The sequence below is a fragment of the Camelus dromedarius genome, chromosome 3 (genome assembly GCF_036321535.1).
Source record: "Camelus dromedarius isolate mCamDro1 chromosome 3, mCamDro1.pat, whole genome shotgun sequence".
NCBI classification, from domain to species: domain Eukaryota; kingdom Metazoa; phylum Chordata; class Mammalia; order Artiodactyla; family Camelidae; genus Camelus; species Camelus dromedarius.
In genome coordinates, this window is record NC_087438.1 from 35,725,047 (window position 1) to 35,748,093 (window position 23,047).

At 34.4% G+C, this 23,047-nt stretch overlaps 1 protein-coding gene across 1 annotated transcript in view; it reads right to left on the bottom strand.

Annotated features, from left to right (window-relative positions):
* Nucleotides 1–23,047, bottom strand: part of DHX29 (DExH-box helicase 29) — a 43,560-nt gene that overhangs the window by 19,844 nt on the left and 669 nt on the right. The window contains exons 2-12 of the mRNA XM_010977762.3: nt 16,398–16,471; nt 15,193–15,306; nt 14,165–14,294; nt 13,273–13,418; nt 11,508–11,633; nt 8,488–8,614; nt 7,585–7,743; nt 4,691–4,856; nt 4,308–4,431; nt 2,439–3,047; nt 1,069–1,212 (exon numbers count right to left, since the gene is read on the bottom strand). Of these exons, the coding sequence (XP_010976064.1) occupies nt 1,069–1,212; nt 2,439–3,047; nt 4,308–4,431; nt 4,691–4,856; nt 7,585–7,743; nt 8,488–8,614; nt 11,508–11,633; nt 13,273–13,418; nt 14,165–14,294; nt 15,193–15,306; nt 16,398–16,471 (1,919 nt within the window). The remainder of the gene's footprint in view (nt 1–1,068; nt 1,213–2,438; nt 3,048–4,307; nt 4,432–4,690; nt 4,857–7,584; nt 7,744–8,487; nt 8,615–11,507; nt 11,634–13,272; nt 13,419–14,164; nt 14,295–15,192; nt 15,307–16,397; nt 16,472–23,047) is intronic.

Sequence of the window (23,047 nt, forward strand, 5' to 3'; positions counted from 1 at the left end):
TCTCTTATCTATTACCAAAATATATTTAAACACATCTTAACCTAAGCTTGTCCAACAACAGGAAAATGGTTAAATTACGGGATATCCAAATTATATATTATTATAAAGCTATTAAAAATGTTTCTGTAGACTATCAAATGATGAAAGAATCTGAAAGTAAATATACACACATACTAAATATACACATACAAAAATACACAAATGTCAACACTGATTTTTTTCCTGGGTCATAAGACTATAGATAATTTTTATTTTCATTTTTGTATCTCTCTATACTTCTAATACTTACTAACCAAAAGGAGAAGAAAAACACAATAATCTGTATGTAGTCTATTAAGAATCAAAGAATGACTGAACTTTCACTAATGCCTTCTGAACTTTGTGAATTAACAGATGTTCATACAAACTTTGTATCAGGAAAACGAAAAAAATTTTTGAATAATAGAAATGCTATACATCTTATTTCTTCTTCAATAGATTATATACAAATCAGTTTACATATACTAAGTTAGTATACCATTTAAAATAATTCAATTTTAAATGTGTATTCAACTTTACTCAAGTAGGGGTATATCTATAGAGAAAAATGACATGTTGATGAGGATTCCTCATTTTTATAAGAATCAGAGAAAACCTTTTAACAAATGTAGTTGAGCAACAGCAGGTAAGAGATGGCTGCAGCTGGATTGCTGGGTTTGAATCCCCAGTTGCAGAACTTACTGGTTGGGTGAACATGAGCAACCTATTTAACCTTTGTGTGCCTCGGTTTCCTCAACTGTAAAATAGGGATAGTAAAATCTACTTCACTGGATTGCTGGAAGGATTAAATGAAATTATATATATGAAAGTCCTTAGAACAGCACTGCATCTAGCAAATGTTATACAGTATTTGTTAAATAAATCAATTAATATGAGACACATTTGTTAGAGGAAATTAAATAGTAGTTATATGTGAAGTGTCGAGCATTTATAAGCATGAAGAAAAAGTTAGCTAATATTAGGAGTAACATCATTTTGATACAAAAATGTTTAGAATTTTTTCTAAACATGACTATAGAATCTACTCACCTCATCTACAATAACATGAGACACATTAGTTAAGAGACTATCTTCTTGAAGTTTCCTTAGCAAAACCCCTGTTGTACAATAGAGTAACCTGGTAGATTCACTAGCTCGAGACTCCATCCGGATCTGATATCCACACAAAGAATTCTGAAGGGAGGACACAAGGCCAAGATTAGATTTTCACAAGTGATCTAGGAAACAAGCCTTAAAAAGTGAAGCACAGGTGTTGATCCCGCTACTATATGGAGCAGTCTAAGTAAATCTATTTGGTGCAATTTATTACTTTCCCACGGTCTTCAATTATATAAAACTATAAAATGTTTTGGCAATTTTAAACAAGAAAAATCTTTTTTATTTTCAGAGTGTTGAAACAAAAACTGTTCACTGCTTTGAGTACTGTTAACATGATTATGAAAATATTAATAGATTTAATTAATTTCTTATTAAATTTTCTTGGAGCAAAACATTGAGGTACTCAGGAACAGAATTCTGGAGCAGCTCCTTCAATTTGGTCTACTTTTCTATCAGGATCTCATAAAAGCTGCCACCATTAAAAACCAGTGGTGTCTGATAGGAATCTTTCTATCACATTTTCTTTCTTACTCCTTCAGTCATTCCTTTGTTTTATTTGTATACATATGTCATCCCTTTAAACCCTTAAATGTAAATGCCTTTTAAGACAGAAATCATCTTTTTAACTATTACATTTCATGAAAGAAACCTAGACAAACTGCCACATAAAATTTTTTAATGAAGGGGTACCTAGCTTAAAGATAGAGACAAAAATGTTAAATTCTGTATCTAAAAAGAACAATTCCAAGTATAACTCAGCTGAGTTATATGAACTTGGAATTTATCGTATTTGGTTAAGGTCCAGCCAATTTTGTGTATACTTCCATGGCAAAATGCACAATAGTAGATATCTAAGTCCTTTTTCTATTATTTTTATATAACAGGATTTGCAAATAGTCTGGCATTTTCTTCTATATTGTTTTTTCCTTCTGTTCACTGAACTTATGAAAATCATTCAGGAATACATTCCACAGAAAAGATTTCCAAAAACTTGAGATATATGATATTAGAGTTATATTTGTATGTGTTTATATTCTTTGATGAATTTAGTATGTAATATATTTGAATACTCAATTATTAAAGTGAGTGTATTTTTCCTTTTATATGAGAATTTTAATAACAATTACTGACAATCCTTTTCATATGAAGAGTGGCATAACATCACATCATTCAAAAACATGGAAAGTGCCTGGGATGTGCTACTGAACAACCAGTATCAGTCAAAACTCACATATGGTACGGGTGCCATTTGGATCCCAAGACTATGGGTGAGTAATGTTACCATTCAAACAACAGCTTACCTTTCCTCCAGGTCCATTTTCACAGCCCAATTCATCACACACTCTTGTGGCTAAACTCACCGCTGAGATTCTGCGGGGCTGGGTACAGACAATGTTACATTTACTTGTTCCACACTCATTTAGAAGCAAATCTTCCAACAGAAAATGTGGCACTTGAGTACTTTTACCACTCCCTGTTTCACCTGCGACAACCACAACCCTGTGCCTTTTAAGAGTTTCAACAACTGAATTCCTGTGTTTGAACACAGGTAACTGTTGCCTTTCCTTTAGAAGTCTCTGGTACTTAGGTGTGCTTTGCAACCTTCTAAAGAGGTTCCTAACAGGTTCCAAATCTTCTGCCTTTTCTGATTCCAAGGACAATGCAGAGAAATCCTCATCAGAAACTAAATTTTCCCAAGACTCCTCAGGATCTTCTGAGTTTTCTCTCTTATTTTCAGAATGCTGTTGTTGCTGCTGCTGCTGCTGTTTCAGTTTACTCAGAAGTTTGGCAATAAAAAGATCACGTGGTTTATTGGTTTCCATTTTATTTAATTCTTCCTTTTTCTTTTCTGTATCACTCCACTCCAGCCAAACATCTCGGTAAGTGGGAGGAAGCAACTGATGAACTGACTATAAAGGGGGAAAAAAAAGACCAAAACCATAGTATGTTGTTTTCACTAACCACTCGATACCAAAATTCAACAGATTAGAACTTAAAAGGATAGCTATCTTCTTAAAATGTCTCTTAAACTAATAAGTTATTACATTAATATAAGATATACATGCATATGATGCAAATTTACAAACAGCTTATCATATTTAGGCTTCTAGACTAACTAGCTGTAAGACCTTCGGCTTGTAACTTAACCACTCTGTGCTTTAGTTTCTACATCTGTAAAATGGGGCTAATAAGAGCACTTCCCTTATAGGCATACTCTGAGGAAGACTAAGTTAATCATGTAAAATGCTTATTACTGGATCACAGGAAACTACTAAATACATGTTTATTATTTATTCTTATAGTGCTGCTATATGAATGTGTAGATGATCCATAAAGCATTTCTAAAACAAGTTCCCTCTGAGAGTCTGGCAGTTGTATAATTTAAAAATGAACTACACTGGATGGAATCTAAGTTATTCTAATTCTGTGTTATAAAAGAGCCCACAATGATTTCTATAACACTGGTAGTCATTTCCTTCAGTTAAGCTTACCTTATGATACCTTATTTTGCAAAATGAGGGAAATAAAGACATTAAGAGTGTCTACTGACAGAAAATGGAAAAGAACTATTGTTTGGAGTTCCACTTAATCACTGTCTAAATTTTCAGTGGTTCTAATTTCCCATGAAGAAAGATACACACATTTATTATTTTAAAAAAGGTGACAATACCACTCCCCACCCCACCCCACAAAAAAAGGGGCATTATAGTCTCTTAAAAGTGCTTTCTTCAGTAGTACTTTATTTTCATCTTTCCTTAAACGGGAAGCTTATAATCAATATAGCCTGAAATTGAAAACTGGAACCAATGTCTAATTTTTTATAGTTGAGAGACAATGTAACATTTAAGGAAAACAAATTTTAAAATTCTCCTTAATTCATCCACTCTAACACAACTATTTTTTAATCTGTAAATTAGTACAGCTTGTAAACGGTTCAGAGCCTTTGGTCTAAGGAGAAGACTGGATTATCTTTAGGGGTGCGAGGAAGTCAAAGTTATAAATAAGCAGAAACAAGGATTAATCAGAAGCAGCATTCAGGAAAAAGAAAACTGGCACAAAGGGCCATAATTAAATACTACCTTCCACATGCAGGTACAGTTTTATGTTGACAAAATATACTCATTACTCCACAAATGATTTTTGAAACACCTAGATCTAAAAAGTCTCACCTGCCCTTTCACTAAACGATAAAGAGCTAAAGTAGCTCCCAGGTGCTGAGCTTGCATGCCATCCTCTGTTAAGATTGTAGGGCAGACCACCAGTACGTCATCTTCAGACTTGATTACCCTTACCCTACAAAGAAGCCGAAAACATTTAAAAATAAAACTGATGAAGTAAAAAAGGTCAGAATTCCATTAACACTGAACTGTAGTTCACACTATTTAAATTAAATTATTTCCATGGCAGACATTGTACTAGATAGTAACTTACAAACACTATCAACCTGAGATGTGGAATTAAGCTTCCTAAACGTCTACTTAACTCATAAGAAACAAAAAGATTCTCATCTTAGATTTTCCTAAAAGTTCATTCAATTAACTGAAAAACATACCTACATTTCCAGTATCTACCTACTGGAACTTTTTCAAAGGAAGGATTTGGACTCTTGGGAAGATTCTTCCTGACCCAATCAATCAGAAATTGTTTGGGAGATTTTCCAGTCCAGCTTCGAGTAGTATAGTCAAAATTTCTTACATCATGAGGTTCTTTCTTTTTCCCTAAAATGATAGGAAAAGATTGGGTCTTTAAAATGGACATGCAGTAATATACAATCTCTTCTGAGGGATTTTAGAAGAGAATAGGTTAAGAAAGGATAGAAAGAAAGTTCTGCTCTTCTATAAGTGATGCAAGGAAATCCTCTTGATGGACAGAATTAGTGAAAATCTGACTTTTAAGAAAAGTATCTTAAGTTACATATTCTTGTAAAAATATCTATGATACTATGCATTAATGAATTGTTTAGAATACTTTGAATTACAATGTCTGGCAGGCTGCCACACAGGAAGGGCAATCCTTTGGAAAGATATAAATCAGATGTCATTCTCTGCTTAACAGCTGCCACTACCACCTTCAATAGCTTCATGTTATGTTTAACATAAAGTCCAAATTTTTCACTACTGCCTAAAAGCTCTCCATGGCCCATCCCTGCCTATTTGTTGTCACTTTTCCATCATTCTCACCATGCAGCAGCCAACACTGGTTATTAGTCAATTCCTTAACTGCTCTAAATCTGCCTGGCCCAATACAGTGGTCACCAGCCACATGTGGCTACATTTAAATTAATTACAATTAAAATTTCAGTTTCTCAGTTGTACTATAGTCACATTTCAAGTGCTTGATACAGTTGACCCTTGAACAACATGGGTTTGAACTGCACAAGTCCACTTATATGCATATTTTTTTATTAAAAAAAATTTTTTTGTTTGGTTTGGTTTGTCTTTTTGGGGGGGAGGTAATTAGCTTTACTTTTTTATTTTTAGAGGAGGTACTGGGGATTGAACCCAAGACCTCATGCATGCTAAGCATGCTCGTTACCATTGTGCTATACCCTCCTCCTTTTGAAATAAATATATAAAAAAAATACATGGAGAACATCATGTGTAAGACTTATATTGAAGTGGACAGCCTATCCTTACATAGGCATTAGGTGATATTTAATATAAAATTGATAACTTGTTAGTTTTCTGTTTTATAACTTTGCTTTCAAAGAATTACACTACCACACAATATGCCCCTCTCTCATAACTGGAGAAACTGCATGTCAGGCTATCATCACAGGTAAGTGTTTTTTTAAAAAATGTAACAAAGTTTCCAATACTATATTACGAATATGACTGTAATACTGTAAGCCATAAAAATTTATGATTCATTCATTAGTGTATAAGGCCAGGCTACAGCAAAGCAACTTTGTCGATTACACTAGCCTATCATTAAAGCTACTTCTTTGTTATCAATGCATGAATTATTGTACCTATAAACAAATAAGAATTTCTTTTTCACCTTATCCTTTCATTTTTGATGTCTAGTGTTAGTAATACATATAGCACCTACAGTGTTTTGTACAATGTTGATATAGGTACTGACAGATGATTCCTCTTGTAAACAGATGACGTAAACTCATGGAATCAATACAGAACAGTACTGTAAATGTATTTTCTCATGATTTTTCTTAACATTTTCTTTTTTCTAGCTTACTTTATTGTAAGAATACAGTATATAATACATAAAACATACAAAATATGTGTTAATCAGCTGTTTGTGTTATCAGTAAGGCTTCCAGCCAATAGTAGGCCATTAGCAGTTAAGTTCTGGGGAAGTCAAACGTTATATGCAGATTTTTGACTGCACAGTGCCCCTAACCCCTGCATTGTTCAAGGGGCAGTTTACTCATATTTGGCTAGCAGCTACCACATGGGATAATGCAGATGTAGAACATTCCCATCATAGTGTTCTGTTGAATAGTGATGCGCTAAGCTTTTTTCCACCTTACACTTCCAATGTACTGTCCCTTTCCTTAGAAGGTTCTTTCCACCAGCTTATTACCAGCCAAACACCTAATCATCTGTCAGATGTCAAAGCAAGGTATCAGGTTTCCCTCATCTAAATTAGGCGCTCTTGTTATCTCTATTGATAGAAGCCAGTTTTCTTTCTTTGATAGCACAGATCACAATTTGTAATAATGTATTTGTGTATATTTAAAGTTTACCTTTCCTCCTAGACTGTGTACTTGAAGAGGGCAAAAACTAAGTTTTTTTTTAGTAACTGACACTGTGAACAATAAAAATTCAATAAATATTTATGGAAAGAATAAGAACTGACAATTTAGTGTGGGACTCAACTAACTATATTACAGACTGATAAATACACTAGCTAAATCAGTAATTTACTTAGAAGCACAAAGAAGAGAACATTTACACACCTCTGGTGGTACAGCAGGAATCAGGGAAGGTTTAAAGAAGAGGTGCTGTTTGATTTGAGCCTCTAAGCAAGGGAAAGGTTGACCAAGAAGGGGATAACAGGATGAGCAAAGTCATGGAGCATATGTTTTAAAGAATGATGTGGCTGTGGTACATAGCTTGGAGAACAAAGTAGAGAGGTAGACTGTGGCAGAATGCAAAGGATCTTCAATGCCATGATACAGGATTTGAACTTGTTACTGATTAAAGTTTTTCACAGGAAACTTACATTTAGATCTGTGTTATGAAAAGATAATTCTGGCAGGAGTTTGGAAGATGGGCTGGAGAGAGATGAGGCTGAAGCAAGATATTTGTAATCACCATAAGTTATCATAATTATTACTTTTCCAAGACAGTGTGTGGAAGCATAACTCTACTGCTATCTTATGTAGTTTGCCAGAATACAAAGTAATATAATTTCTCAATTATACACTCCTTGACATTTTATTATTTACATTTTATGCCCTGGAACACTTTTCCTTCATTTTACCTTTCTCTTCTTCAGGAGCAGCTGTAGATTTTTCAAATAAATTAAAGTTCAAAGCACTTTCCCCTTCTGCGGCTACTGGAGGCTTCTTCCTTTCATTCTGTTGATGTGAAATCTTTATGGCTGGATTAAATACTGGATGGTCTTCTAAAGTTTCCATTTCTATCAAAAAAACCCATGATGCTTATTTGTTTTTGTTTTTGCTTATATTTATTTTTCATGCCTTGTTACTTTGCAGATTGGTTTTTGAAAAAAAAAAATTCCTCCTTCCTATAGCCAATTATTCAACACTTCCTACTAGGAATTTGTGCTAGAAGTCAGAGGCAATTTATTTTCACATCATATACTAACATTTTTAAAACAAATTATTTAACAGATGTAGAAGGCCTGGAAAAACATCTTCACTAGAAATAAACACTCATGGAATTGTATTCACCTCTCCTTCTTGAATGGAGATGGAATTTTATGTATACATCTGAGGTTGATAAACTATGGCCTACAGGCCAAATCCAGCCCCGCTGCCTATTTCTGTATGGCCTGTGAGCTAAGAATGATTTTTGCATGTTTAACTGGTTGAAAAGACAAAAAGAGGAAATATTTGGTGACATGTGAAAAATATGAAATTTCAGCATCCATAAATAAAGTTTTATGAGAATGTAACCATTCTCTTTATGTACTGCCTATGGCTGCTTTTATGCTGTGACAGCAGAGCTGAGTAATCATAACAAATTGCAAAATCTACAGTATTTACTATTTGGCTTCTTGTAAAAAAAGTTTGCCCACCCCAAGTATAAATTATTAGGAAAATTATTAGAAAAAATTACTAGGAAAAAAGAGGCAACCTCCATCCTAGAAAGGCTGATAAAGAAAAGACATTTATACATCTAAGAATTTTGAAGTGTTTACCTCTTTGAAATTTCCTTATTTTTTCTTGAGCCTCTTTTTGGCCTTGCTTGTTTTTTTCTAGTTTACAAGTAGCTGCTTGCTCCTTTGCATCCAGAAGTTTTGCTGCAAGGTGCAAGTATCTTTCATTCTGTTGTTTCAAAGATGATGATGATAAAGAAATAAAAAGGCCAGATTAGTTTATCTATCATCAGTGTATTATATCAAAACCTGTGATCTTTTTATCTTATTCTTTGAACCAACAAATCTACTTCTAGAAATTTTTCATAGAGAAATAATACAAATGTGCCGATTTGCAGGTATATAGATGTTTACTCCGTACTGACTGAAAAAGAAAATTGAAAATCAAGTGTGGTACATATCTACAGAGAAAACTAGTCAGCCACTGTAAAAAAGATGAGGTAGCAAAAGAATGAAGGTGATCCACATGGAGAAACTTCCCTGACATGTTACATAGAGCAAACTACAGAATAAAAAGAAGTGTGAGCTCACTTCTGTAAAAAGAAAAATTAAATTTTTATACGTTTTATAAATACATATTTAAAGGATTGTATACACAATAATACAATAATATTCTTATCTGAAAGTTACTTTCCTATAATCTCTATCTTATGGAAGATAGGGGCATTAAAAAAAAATGGCCTCTGGGGAAAACAGGTGTTATAAAACTTAAGGATTTAACTCTGTTGAGCAAAACCTGGACAGAGTTTAAAGCTGAACTCAAATTACTGGTGTTTTTCTTTAGGTTAGGTTAATAGATGAGAAGCATCAAAGCACCAGGGTGGAGAACAGGGCATGTGCAATGCTGCTATTTAAAACAACTGCTGAGAGGAAGGCAAGAGACACTAAAGAAGCACAACCACCTGAATTCTGGGGCGATTTTGTGTAGAAGTCAACATCAATACAGTGTAACAGATAGAAGGGTTAGCTATCTTCTCAAATTCAACCAAATCATATTCATTCTTTCAATCTTTCCTATGTGTGGCATTGATACCACCACCCCTTCACCTATGAATCTCTTGCTGTCTTTGGCTTAACTTTTATATTCAGTAAGTCACCAATTTCTATTGATTCTTGCTTTAACTGTTTTTCTTCTAATTTCCAATTTGGGACCTTATTATTTCATACCTGAGCAGGTGCAGGAGCTACCAAAATGGCCTACCTTTTGCAAACCACCTCAAGCAGTACTAAATTTGACCTAAAATGTCAAATTCTTGTCAGTCACCTGCCCCCACACTTCTAGCGACTCTTCACAATCAATAGGAAAAGTTGTCAAATTCATATTCTGGGCATCAAAATCTTCTAGTCTCAGCTGAACTTACCTGTTTACTCCTATCTGCCAGTACTCACCTACATGTTCTGCCCTCTATCTATTGTTTAATCCCGAAGGCCCCTTGCACAATTCTTCTTCTGTACCCTTATTCACACTATTTCATCCATCTGGACCATCTTCCCATTTTTTGCTGCCTTGCACACTTCATATATCCTTCAAGTCCCACCTCTCTTCTATGAAGTCCTGACCTAATACTCCAATGAGAAGAAAACTCTTCCTTCTCTGAACCTCAAAGTAAGACTTGTACTGTCTTAAATTCTTTTTGTTTATGCTACTTCCATACAGGCACATGGTTGAAAAAGCTTAAAGGATACAGAAGATTATTAAAAAAAGAAGCCTCCCTCCCACTCTAACAACCCCAGTCCTAATAACTAGTAATAGCTTCTTGTATATCTCTCCAGATGTTTTCTTTCTGCACATAAGAATGCAAATATATGTATATATATTTTTTTCTTTTACACAAATGAGTTCATTAGACCACGTATGCTTGTTCTGCAACTTCCTTTTTTTCTTTCTAAACCAACTTTATAAAGGTATGATTCACTTATAATAAAAGGTACCCATTTTAAATGTATAAGTGAATGTGTTTGATAAATGTATACATCTACATAACCATCATTATAATCAAGATATAAAACACTGCCTTCACACCCAAAAGTTTCCTCATCATGTCTAACAGTCAGTCTCCTTCCCACATCCCTGGACTCAGGCTACCAATGATCTGCTTTCCCTCACTAGAGATTGATTTTGCATAGATGACTTCTCTGGAATTTAATATAATGAAATTGTTCAGTATGTACTCATTTGTGCCTAGCTTCTTTCATCCTTATATAATGTTTTTGAGGCTTGCTTGCAGTGTTTGGCTATTATAAATAAAGTTGCTAGGAACATCCATGTACAAGTCTTTTTTTGTTTACATTTTCATTTTTCTTGTGTAAATACCTAGGAATAAAATTGTTAGATCATATGACAAGTTTATGTCTAACTTCATAAGAAAGTGCCAGTCTTCCAAGTGGTTGTACCATTTCATTTCGTACTCTTACAAAGTATGAGTGTTCCAGTTGCTCCACAACCTCCCAACACTTGGTATTATTTACCTTTCTAATTTTAGCTATTCTGATAGATACACAGTGGTATTTCATTGCAGTTTTCATTTCTCTTGATTACTAGCAATACTGAACTTTTTTTACATGTTTATTGGCCACCAATGTAACTGCTTTTGTAAAGTGTCTGTTGTTCTTTTAAAACTTCTTTATAAATTCTAGACAGAAGTCCTTTATCGGATATATCTTTTATATTATTTTCTTCCCACAACTTGCTTTTTTCCCTTAACGTTGTATTTTTAGTTTATCTTATGATATCTAGGTTTTTTCTGTCTAGGTAATGGATTTCCTCTATAAAGGAATGTGCTTTTAAAAATTATCCAAATAATTTAGCATATTCCTTACACATAACAATCATTTAAAAACATTTGGTGATGATCTCTTTAAACACAGAGGAATGCACTTAACATCTATTAGGCAGTTATTCTGTGTAATGTATTTCCCTAAGCGTTATTTTGTTTAATCTTCATATAAACTCCAACAGGTAAGCATTTCTTCAATTTACCAATGAGGAAGCTAAGTCTCAGAAAAGTTAAATATTTTGCTAGGATTATCCAGCTAGAAGCCCAATATAAATTTCTACTCACAGGGTCAAATCTTTCCTCTTCTAAACTTTTAGAGTTCTCGCTTTTTTCCTCTTCATTTTGTTGTTCAGCGTACCTCAAAATCCATTCTTTCATATTTACTTCCAAATTTTTTTCTTCCTTTTTTGGCTAGAAAGAAAAAAACAAATATCTGAAAAACCAAAATTAGAAAAAGGTGTCAAAACTATCATCAAGTGTTACTGCTTTTATAATTTCTTTACACTCAGAAACAGGAGACACATATGCCTCAAAAAATCACATTCTTTACTGTTCAGTGAAGGACAAATGAACTTAACTCAACATTACATTAATAAGTCTAAATTCATATAATCCAAAGAATACATTTACAGAAAAAGGCAAAAATAAAAGAAGGAACTGTTAAAAACTAGTGTTATTCCTTAAAAACAGTGATTTTGTGGGGATGATGCTTCCATAGATATTGTTGTTTTGTTTTGTTTATTGACGTATGACTGACACATTAAAAACTGCACATTTAATGTATATATTATTATAAGAATATGTTAATTTATTATATGTATATATAAACTCATCATCTTTAGGAGTTCGGACACATGGATATACTTGTAATACCATCACTACAATCAAGGTACTAAACGTATCCAACACCTCCAAAAATTTTTGTGTATTCTTGTGTGTGTGCATTTTGGTGGTTGGGCAGAGGGGTAGCTCCGCTAAGAATTCTTAACATTAGATCTAGTCTCTTAACATATTCTAAAGTGCACTGTACTGTTAGGCGCTATGTTGCACAGCAGTTCTCTAGAACTTATTCATCTTGCATAACTGAAATTGTATAACCATTAAGCAACATTTCCCCATTTGCCTATCCTCCCCTTAGCCCCAAGTAACTACCATTCTATTCTCTGTTTCTATGAATATGATTATTTTAGATACTTCATACAAGTGAAGTCATGCAGTATTTGCCTTTCTATGACTGGCTTATTTAATTTAGCATGTCTGCTAGGTTCATGCATGTTCATAGATGTTCTATGATATGTAGAGTATTTGAGAATAATGCCCTACTGAAATTGAAGTACACTTTCCAGCATTAATGCATTTCTGTAATCCTCTTCCACACAGATTTTCAATTGGCCATATGACTTGCTTCAACCAATGGGACATTAGCGAGAGTGATACAAGCAAGGGAGAAGGGTATAGCTCAAGTGGCAGAGAGCACGCTTAGCACGCAAGAGGTCCCGGGTTCAATCTCTAGTACCTCCTCCAAGCAGAAATCAATGAAGAAACCTAATTACCTCCCCCTCAGAAAAGAGTGATACAAGCAAGAGCTTGATAAAAATTTGTACATTGGGGCTTATCATCTTAAGATACTTGCTCCAGGAAGCCAGATGTCAACATCACCATATGAGAGGAAACCTGAGCTAGTCATCTGGAGAGAGAGAGATGCTTTGCTAGCCCCTAGCTGAGGCACTAATCATGTGAGTAACGAAATCATTTTGGATGTTCCAGCCTGAGGAGATACCTCATGGAACAAAAGAACTACCTAGCTGAGCCAGCCCAGACTGCAAAATCATTAGAAAATAAATTATTGCCGTAAGCCACAACGTTTTTGACTGGTTTGTTATGTAGCAATAGGTAACGGAAACTGGCAGTGATAGAAGAGTTTGGCAAACCATTAGTCACTTTCAGTAAGTAAAAATGTTACTGCAACCTAATAATTATACTCTTATGAACTGCTGCATGTGCATCATTCTGATTTTATACAACTCTGAATGTTTAATTCTTAAATTACCTTAATCTTAGGATCTCCCTCTTGTTTTTTGGCTTTAGGTTGCAGTGGAAGTGAAACAGTGGCTTGTATTTGAGGAGACTGGAATTTTGGCCTGCTTTTAGGTTGTTGCTCTTCAAATTCCTGACTGAATCCCTCAGGAAGTGTATCTTAAGAGAAATTGGGATGAAAATAAACATGTACATGATACATAAAATACACAAATATTCATTAAACATACATATAAACCTTGCCTAGGCAAAGAGTACTTAATTTTCTTCTACCCCTCATCTTCTAAGAATAGAAACACTATGAAGAACATAGTTTTATCATCAAACCAGTGGGAACACTCACCAGATGACAAACAGCACATCTCTATTTCGCCATTTATTTCACCCTCAATGGGTTAAGACTCCTAAATTTTCTTCATAAGAAAATCTTAACACTTCCCTCTCCTTGGCTGCCTGTCATACTAAGTGGTAGTATCCTTAACCAGCCATATAAACAATTTGCACTCCAGGTTCTTGCCAAAGATTACAACCTAAACCTTCTGCTTAATGAAATATTATTTATTCATAAGCAGACAGCTCTAGTTTTTAAACCAAAACAAGGATACACAACCTGACAGGTTATAGATAGGCAAACTTTGAGAATTTGCTGTCTCAAGTGCATTGCAAAATGGCTATCAACAACTGAAAGCAGCACACAAAAGAATAATTTCTTCTTGCACAGACCACAACCTCTAAGAAGAATATACTGAAAAGATTAGAAAAAGATAAGAATATTCTAAAAATAAAATTAAAACAGTGAAAAAAATTTTAAGTACAAATCAAAAACCTGATATAAATATCATAAATACTGAAATTATTTCAAAAAGTTTTATAAACTGAAAGACTTTTATGACAATACTGCTTACCATCTGAAAGGTTTAAACAGAGCCAATCCAAGGCAGAATGAAGATCACCTCCATGTAAGAGTGTGTTTGTCATGGCATCTTCAATGTCCTTAGTCTTAAATGAAAATGCTTGCAAGGCCATATATAAATCCTATGAAAGGAAAAACGTAAAAACATCATTCTGTCCTTTTTTTCCCCTTTCATTTCATAAGGCTATTCTCCCATTAATTTTAAACCAGAAACTGACACAAACGTAAAAAATATTTATTTTCCAGTTACAAAAGTTCAATGTGCTCACTGTATTGAGAATTTGAGAACTACAGAAATAAAAAAGAACCAGGAGAAGCTGCTCATATTCTCTCTACCAAGATACTGTTTACATTGTAGTATTCAATGTAGTTTCCTTTCAGTCATTTTTCTATGATTTTGTAAGAACAAATTTCACTCAACATTATAACATAAGCACCTTCCCAAATTATTTAAAGCTGTTCATCACTTTTAATAGTTACATAATATTCCTCTGGGTAGAAATATCATAATCTATACATTTTCCTATTGGTAACCACTACTTAGGATTTTTTTTTTAAATTATAAGCAGTGCTTCAGTGAACATGTTCATACATAAAGCTTTTTAATGTACTTTCTAAGGCATGATTTTTAGAGCTGGGCAGGATGGGTTCAAATCCAGACTCTGCTTACTTTGCTACTTAGTAATTAACAACTCAGGCTATAATTCATGGAATCTTTCCAAGCCTCAATTCCTTTATTTGAAAAGTGGGGCAAAATACTTCCCAGGATTTGTATGTCAGAGAAAAAGTATGCAAAGTGCCCACCATAAGTCCAACATAATTTTAGGAATGTAACTTATTTTTCATATCACTATTTTAATATGTGCACTTGTATCTAGCACAATTCCTTCCCCATTCTTGCAGATGGAATTAATATGAAATCTCAATGGACACTGAAAATGTCATTTTATCTCACAAGTGGAGCTATCTTTAAAATGCTCCACTAAAAATAAGTAGCTTAAAAAAAAGTTTGCAAAATACCTGTAATTTTTTGGCAGTAAGTCTTCCAGAAATCACTCCCTTGTCATTATTTTGCTTTTTATGTTCATTGATCACTCTAATAATTTTTTGCTCTAGTTTGTTATTAATTACCACCTGTTGAAGTCAAAAAGTCATATCAATTAGAAGCTGAATTATTAAATAACATTTAATAATGAAATAGTTAGAAGCAAATCACACAGTTTTCTATATCCCTGCCAACTAAGACCAGAATTTCAGTTAATCAGATAGTGATTATCATATGTTGTATCATTACTGAACCACATGCCTACCATATATTTAAGAAAAAATGGGATATGGAAAAAGCAACAACATGCGGCAAAAAAAAAAATCCTTTTATAAAATCTCTTGCAGCCATGTCTCAAGACACTGTCTGTGGACCACCCTTTAGACTGTTACCACATAGATTTCTAAGCTCTATCCCAATATACTGAATCAGAATCCTTGGGGACAGAATCCAGAAATTTGCCTTAATATAAGCCAGCCCAAGCATACAGCCTGAAGGAATGGATACTACACTAAAAAGGGGTATATCAAGTAAAAGTAAAGCTATATAAATTTTAATAGTTAAGTTACACAAATTATTTTGGCTTCCAGAGTTTGTTCCCTATTTTTCTCCTACTAGCCATTCTATCTTCTGCTGTTTCCATATATTTAACCTAACATTACACAAACATCTATCCACAGGAATACCTTCCTTTTCGATTACATCTTTACTCAATGCCCACTATGACCAAAGCACAAAAATATACTTCAGGAATTCAGTCTAGCACAGGACACATGTATAAAAAGATAAATTGTAACCCAGCATGGTAATTATTTAAAAAGATACAAGAAGTGCTGATGGAACCACCAGTAAAATCAACCTGGTGTGTTAGCAATTTGGGGGAACAATGAGATGTGAACTAAAATTTTAAGTGGAGAAGAGGCTAGAAAGGTATACTAAGTCAGATATGAAAGGGTGTGTATGATACACTCAGAAGTCTGGACCTTATCCACTTCTTTCTTAATTTCTTATAGGCTCTCAACAGATGTGTATGATTTACATCTATTTAGTACAGATGAGCAATTATTGCACTACTTACAAAAATTCAAAACACCTCATCACTTGCTTACATTTAAGAATATAATATTTTTCTTTTTTTAAGGTAATATTTCTTGAAATGACTCAAGATCTTGGTACTCACTTTCAAAATAGATTTATCCAGATTTGCAGGACCACCAGAATCATTTGCGGAATTAAAACTATAAATTTTCGGACCTGTATATCACAGACAATAAATAGTCAAGGCAATTTAATGGTTAATACCCATACACATCACACTATTTTCCTCTAAAAATTGCTAAATATTAAATATTTGATTTCAGCTCTCTCTTTCCCATTTCACCAAATAACTCAATCTAAAAGTCAGCAATCTTCCCTCTAAATTTTGGAAAACATTTTACCACTTAGCACTCTCTAGGTTAACCAGTTTCTTATAAAGTACAAATGCCTGTTTATCTTGTAGATTAAATTTACCTCCATGTATTTAAAAATTGGATGCTTTTCTGCCTGGCACTTGGCTGAAGTAAGACCTCTCAGAGAATATTTGATTCCTGGCAGAGTAGATGGGTAATTTTAAAGAGAAAGTATTCCTCCTAAGGCAAAAAGGAGGTGGGAGTCCCTATCATCCTCTTCCATTAAGTACAAGGTTGCTATATTTGTTTCCAAGGCTGCTGTAACAAATTACCACAAACCTTGGTGGCTGACCATAACAGAAATACTCTCTCACAATTCTGGAGGCCAGAAGACTAAAATCAAGGTGTCAATAGGACCATACTCCCTCTGAAGGCTCTAGACAAGAATCCTTTCTTGCATCTCCTGGCTTCTGGTAACCCAAGGTGTTGTCTGGCTTGTCTGTTTCCTTCTTAAAATGAGTCTTCACATGGCCTGCTGTGTCCAAATCTCCCTCTCCTTTCTCTGGGTAATAGTCATTGGATTTAGGTCCCTATGTCCAGGATGATTTTAGATCAAGGTCCTCATACAAAGATCTTATTTCCAAATAAGATCACATTCTGAGGTTCCAGGTGGACACGAACTTCTGGGGGGCACTACTCAACTCACTATAGTTGCCAAGTCTCTTCCCATCTACAGAAATGCTATATATCAGCAGTCGTCTAACAATGAATAACCAGGAAGGAATAAATTTATTTTCAAACCTTTGGTCTCATGATCTCCTTACTCTTTAAAAATTATTGAACATCTACAATTATTTTTGTTTATGTGGGTTATAATTTAATATTTATCAAATTATAAATTAATGGGAAATTTTATAAAATTCATTAATTCATTAAAAATAATAAACCCACTACATGTTAATACTTTTTATGAATTCGTATATTTTCCAAAACAAAAGAAGTTTTATTTTTGCAAATCTCTTAATGTCTAACTTCTGCATTCAATCTTCTGTAATACCCCACATCATGTAGTCACAATACATTAGTAAGAAAATTAGCATAAAAATGGCAAATAACATTTTAGATTAAAAACATAGTTTGATCTCATTAAGCCTCTGCTAGAAAGGTCTCAAGAATTCCCCAGGATACCCTGAGTGCACTTTAAGAACCACTGCTATATAAAAATAATCCTAGAATCATATAGAACCTAGTCACCCTGCTTTTATAAATCTTAAAATAAGGATTTTTTTTTTCATTTTAAGAGAGAAACCTAAACATTAAATTTAAAAGTTGCTTATTATGATTTTAAAAGTCAAGGACTTATATTGGGTTGTTCTTTTTAAGATGCTACTTAATGAAGCATTTAGAAAGAAAAACCAAAGTTTTTGAGAATAACTATTTACATCTGAGCAGTCTGAACTAGGGATATTTGTGGTTCCCTGAATTACTTCTGTGCTATAGTTAAGGAGGTACTCAAAGTTACCTATAGAATATGTTAAAAGATAATAACAATTCTGGTATAGTATGGTTAGTTTCCTCATCTTTTAGTCTCAGACTTTACCTTAATTTCAGTAACCTTGCTCTAAACCCATGCCAATGGTCATAAAGGAAAATATATGTAGTAGTCTTTAACCATTTCTGAGGGTCTTATCCACTGTAGTAAATTCATTCACAAATTTAGCACACTAATTATAGAGTTTTAGAAGTCCCTAAACCCACAGAAGGGCCAAATTATAATCCTTTTTGAAAAGGTACAGACTGATGAACATTTCATTACCAAGATTATACTGAAAAACAGTTCAAGATTGATGTGTAAGATTGTAAATTCCTTTAATAATCTTTTTTCGGTTTTATTTTTTTTAATTAGTGAATTAAAGATTGCAGTCAGCTCTCATTTGTCTCCAACCACTTAAGAGGTCCAACCATATTACCTCCTTGAGGTCAGCTTACACTGCAGACTTGTAGAGGGCAAATAAAAGATCTAAGTTCCCAGAACATCAGGAGAATGAACACACACACTGCTGCACATTCACTGGGTGTCAATCAGGGCCTCTAAAAATGGTGTATTCTCATTTTAATCAATACTCTGAGGAACTGAAGCAATGAGATCTTGCCACAGAGATATCACCATTTAAATTAAGTAAACCAGTAAGGCCCTTTCATTTTTCAAATTCTTCCTAAAACATGTTCATTTAAGATTTTTAATCAGCATGAACAAAAACTCTAGAATTTCAAATGCGTTTTAAAAATTATTTGATGTAAATCCTTGTAAATTGTATTTACATTTCCTGCCATAATATATATTACAGTAAGCAAAATTCAAAGCCTTTCATGATGCATTACTTATTATGAGTATCTATGACCATGCTGAGAAGATTGCCGAGGCTACTCAATTCTCTGAGGCTGCTCTAATTTTCTATTTGGTGATTCTTGGTCTCCTGTCAGCTGCCAACTTTCAGAATGCTAACCTAATAGCTCCTCACCCCTAGATTCTAATCTGTTACCTAGGGAAAAGTAAAGGTACCACAAGAAAACAGTTAATGAAACTTGTAAATTAGCAACCTTATTTTCAAATACAATTCTAAGTCAATAGGCCATGGAACAACGATGGTTCCCATTCTTTTTGCCAAGTAGTGTGCATAAGATTTATGACAGCTATCTTTCTTGCTGCTTAGAGACCTTTCTCTGTAAGTTTCGGTTTTCTGTTTGAGATGGAGGGAGTTACTGGAAATAAGGAGGTGTGCAGTATGTATCTCCAAGGCAAAAGCACTAAAGATTTAAATTTTATAATGACAGTTCATGAAACAATGCATCACATATAACTGGCTCTCAAAAATATTTATTACATTAAAGTTGAAGCAAAGAAAAACCACGTGATTTCCTCAACATGACTCAGCCAATAAAAAAAAAGCATCAACCAGAATCTACTTCTCATTGCCTAATACTCTTTCTTTTAGAACATATTCCTTTTATATTGTATTGCATTTTACATCATAGTGATTATAAAGGCCCAGTATCACTAAGACATTCACATTGAGGTGCTGCTGCTAAGTGCACTGAGGCACCCTGACTCCCTCTGACCAACAGCATACATCTGCAAAGGGGATCAAAACCAGCCAAGGGACCCAATCAGGGATAAATAAGACCCATTCCTTATCCTCATGGAGCTCATACACTGGTGGAGTAACTAAGCAGGTAATTATCCAAATAGGCTATAAAGGGGAAGGACAGGGTATCTAGAGAATAAATGAGAGTGAGCTGATATATTCTAAGGTTGGTGAGGAAGGCTGTACTGCCAGAACTACCTGACTAGTCCCCTTGCTAAGGTCTTTCTCCCATCTAACACCACCACCAGCCCCTTCTCTCACTCCACCCATACATTTCTTCTTGTCTTCCTGTACCATGCCAAGCTTGTTTCCATCTTAGAGCTTTTGCTCTTGTTTCCTAAGCCTCAAACGTTCTGTCTCCAGATAGAAGAGCTGGTTGCTTCCAATAACCTCAGCAGATTTTCCTCAGAAAAGCCATCTCTGTTCTAAACCAAAACAGACCAAACCACACCGCCCAATTTATTCTTTATCAAGTCACTGTTTTCTAACCTTTATGCACCTTTTCTGTTTTATTTTGGTGACCTTAAAAATATTTACAATGGTTTTTAATGAGTTTATTCATGACATCAGTCCCCTAGTCTTATTCTCCTCTTAAGATTTTAAGTCTCAACTAGATTTAAGGATTTTCACAAACACAAGCCTTATGGCTGTAAGCACCCTCCACCAGCCCCAAATAATGTAGGCTTCTTGAAAGCAGTGATCTCAGTCTGTTTTGTTCTGTGGTATCCCCAGCGCCTAAAATCTTGCCTGGTACACAGCAGCTCTTCAAGAATTATTTGATGAACAAACAAAATGAAAAGACAGGAGTGGAAGATTACTCAGAGTTGTGCCAACAGCCATTTTGTGGAACTAGTCATTTTCTACCTCTAGACAGGAGTTCAATTTTGAGAAAGTACTCTATGCACAATCCTGCAATTGTTTGAGAAGACAGAGAGAGATGGATTAAACAATTATATTTACATTAGGAGCAACAGAGTTCAGAGATAATGTTTTTTTGTGTACTTCTCCATTTTTTTTCAAAGTAGGCCTATTATATGTCATATAAAAAAACCAAACAGGAAAAAGAAAACAAAATCAAGTGTCAATCTTGTTATGTTTTATTTATACTGCTATATATACTGATTCATGGTTATAAAAAATTCCTACAAATTTGGTAGATAACCTCTCATTTTCTCTTTCTTGATTTCTTGGTCTTAATAATTCCTCTGAATTTTTCCTCGTCACTAATCCAAGAAATTTTTTGAATGACTATATTCATAGCACTTGAGTAAATACTGAGGTATATTAATACATATCCATGAAACTGTTCTTACCTCCTAAAATTTTGTAAGATAAGTAAAATGTATAATTCCTCACATAGGCAAAATCTAATACCAAATACCATATCATACAATAGTCAATATTTAAATATCAAAAAGAATGATTCAAACAACAATGATACATGAACTGTGGATACAGGAAGAATTCAAAAAGTAGTTGACATCTGGGGTGGGTATTATAGGATTTTGGTAGATAGTATTAGGGACAGATGGCATTCCAACAAGAGAAAACAGCAAGAATAAACATAAGGAGGCAGAAAGCCAACAGCTGTATTTGGAGCAGTAAAAATACACCAGACTTAGCTGAATACAGGAACTAGTAAAAAAGGCTAAAAAGGAAAGTTTAGATACTAGCTACATGGTTTGTATTTTATGACAAAGTCAGTAAGGATGCTGAGAAAAACCAGTAAGTGATAATGATCAAAACAGTGGTTCTGAAAGATCAATCTGATGCTTTATGCAGGACTGGAGGAGGAAAAAAGGGCACAGCTAGGGAGACCCATGAGAAGGCTGTGTTAGTACTCCAGAAATTCATGAGTGCCTAGACTGAAGTGTGAACAGTATAAACCAAAATTGAAAAGAGTATACATGGAAGATAAATAAGTGAAGACTGCACAAAGCTTGACAACAGATTGGATATGAAGAAGAAAGGAAGGCAAAATAACTATTGACATTGGATAAAGAGGAATATGTAAAGACAGAAACAAAGAAGTCAGAGGAAAAACTAGTTTGGGGGAGAACTGTAGTTAGTATTAGCCATGTTAAATTTGAGATGCTTGCAAAATAGGGCCAAAAGTCCAAGTAAATGTAGAAATGGCTCACTTGAGCTTGGACTAGAGACCAAGACTGGACATGTTGATTGAGAAGTCATCTACAAAGGAAAAGACAGAAGAAGTAAAGGAAGTAGATGAACTCTCCTAGAAGGGCTGAAGAGAGGTGACCATATTGTCACCGACTGACATCTTTGGTAATGGCCATATTTTGGGGCTAGGGTATTGGGAAGTCAAAGAACACAAAATATGACTATTAGAAAGTTCAAAGAATTCAAAGAAATATCAGGAAAAGACAAAGGGAGAGTCAGAAAGAGACTGATTCACAGAGTAAAAGTTAAAACGTAACAGTAAGTTGCATGACAAAGAATTATTATGTACCTTCTAGTTGAAGGTTTGTTACCTGCCTACTTCTTCAGTCTCATCTCTCTTCCTTAGGCAATGCTTACATTCTGAGTATCTCAAAGGTCCATGCTGTTACCTGACTCAAGATTTTTGCATATGGTGTGCCTTACCTCTGCCAGGAATACTATTTCCTCCATTTTTACAGAGTTGACACCTATTCGTCCTCTAGATCTCAGCTTAACCGTCACTTTCTCAAAACAACCATCCATGACCCCTCTTCTCCCCAGCAAAAATCAGATTACCCTGTTAAATTTTCTTCCTTAGCTTTTCTTTGTGGCACTTATCAATCATAAAACAATGTTTCTGTAATTACTGAATGCCTGTGTCTGCCATTAGACTGGCAAACTCCAGGAGACATAATTTGTCTATTTTTCTTATCCCATCCCTAACATCATGCCAGATACACAGTGGGTTTTCAATAAATATTTGTTAGACGCATATTTCAGTAAGAACTACAAGCTAACAAGTTAAGCAGAACAAAACAGCTGTAACTGTTCATCTTTTGAAATCTGCTGTTATAGTGTCCTGTTCATCTGCAGCCGGAATCTGCAATCTCCTCGTTATTAAACCACACTGCACAGTAAGCAAAAGTGCACTGCTGCAGTAAAGACCGCTGATAATTTTACAATAGATTATACCTATATTCGGTCTGTAAGTGCTGAAATTCTTAAGTACTGTTTTTTCCATAACACGCGGAAACACTACATCGTGGCTGAAAATTGTCTGAGGAGTAGATAGAAAATGCGTCTGGCTCCAGCAGGTTAATAACTCCATACACTACTCTGCATTCACCTTGCTA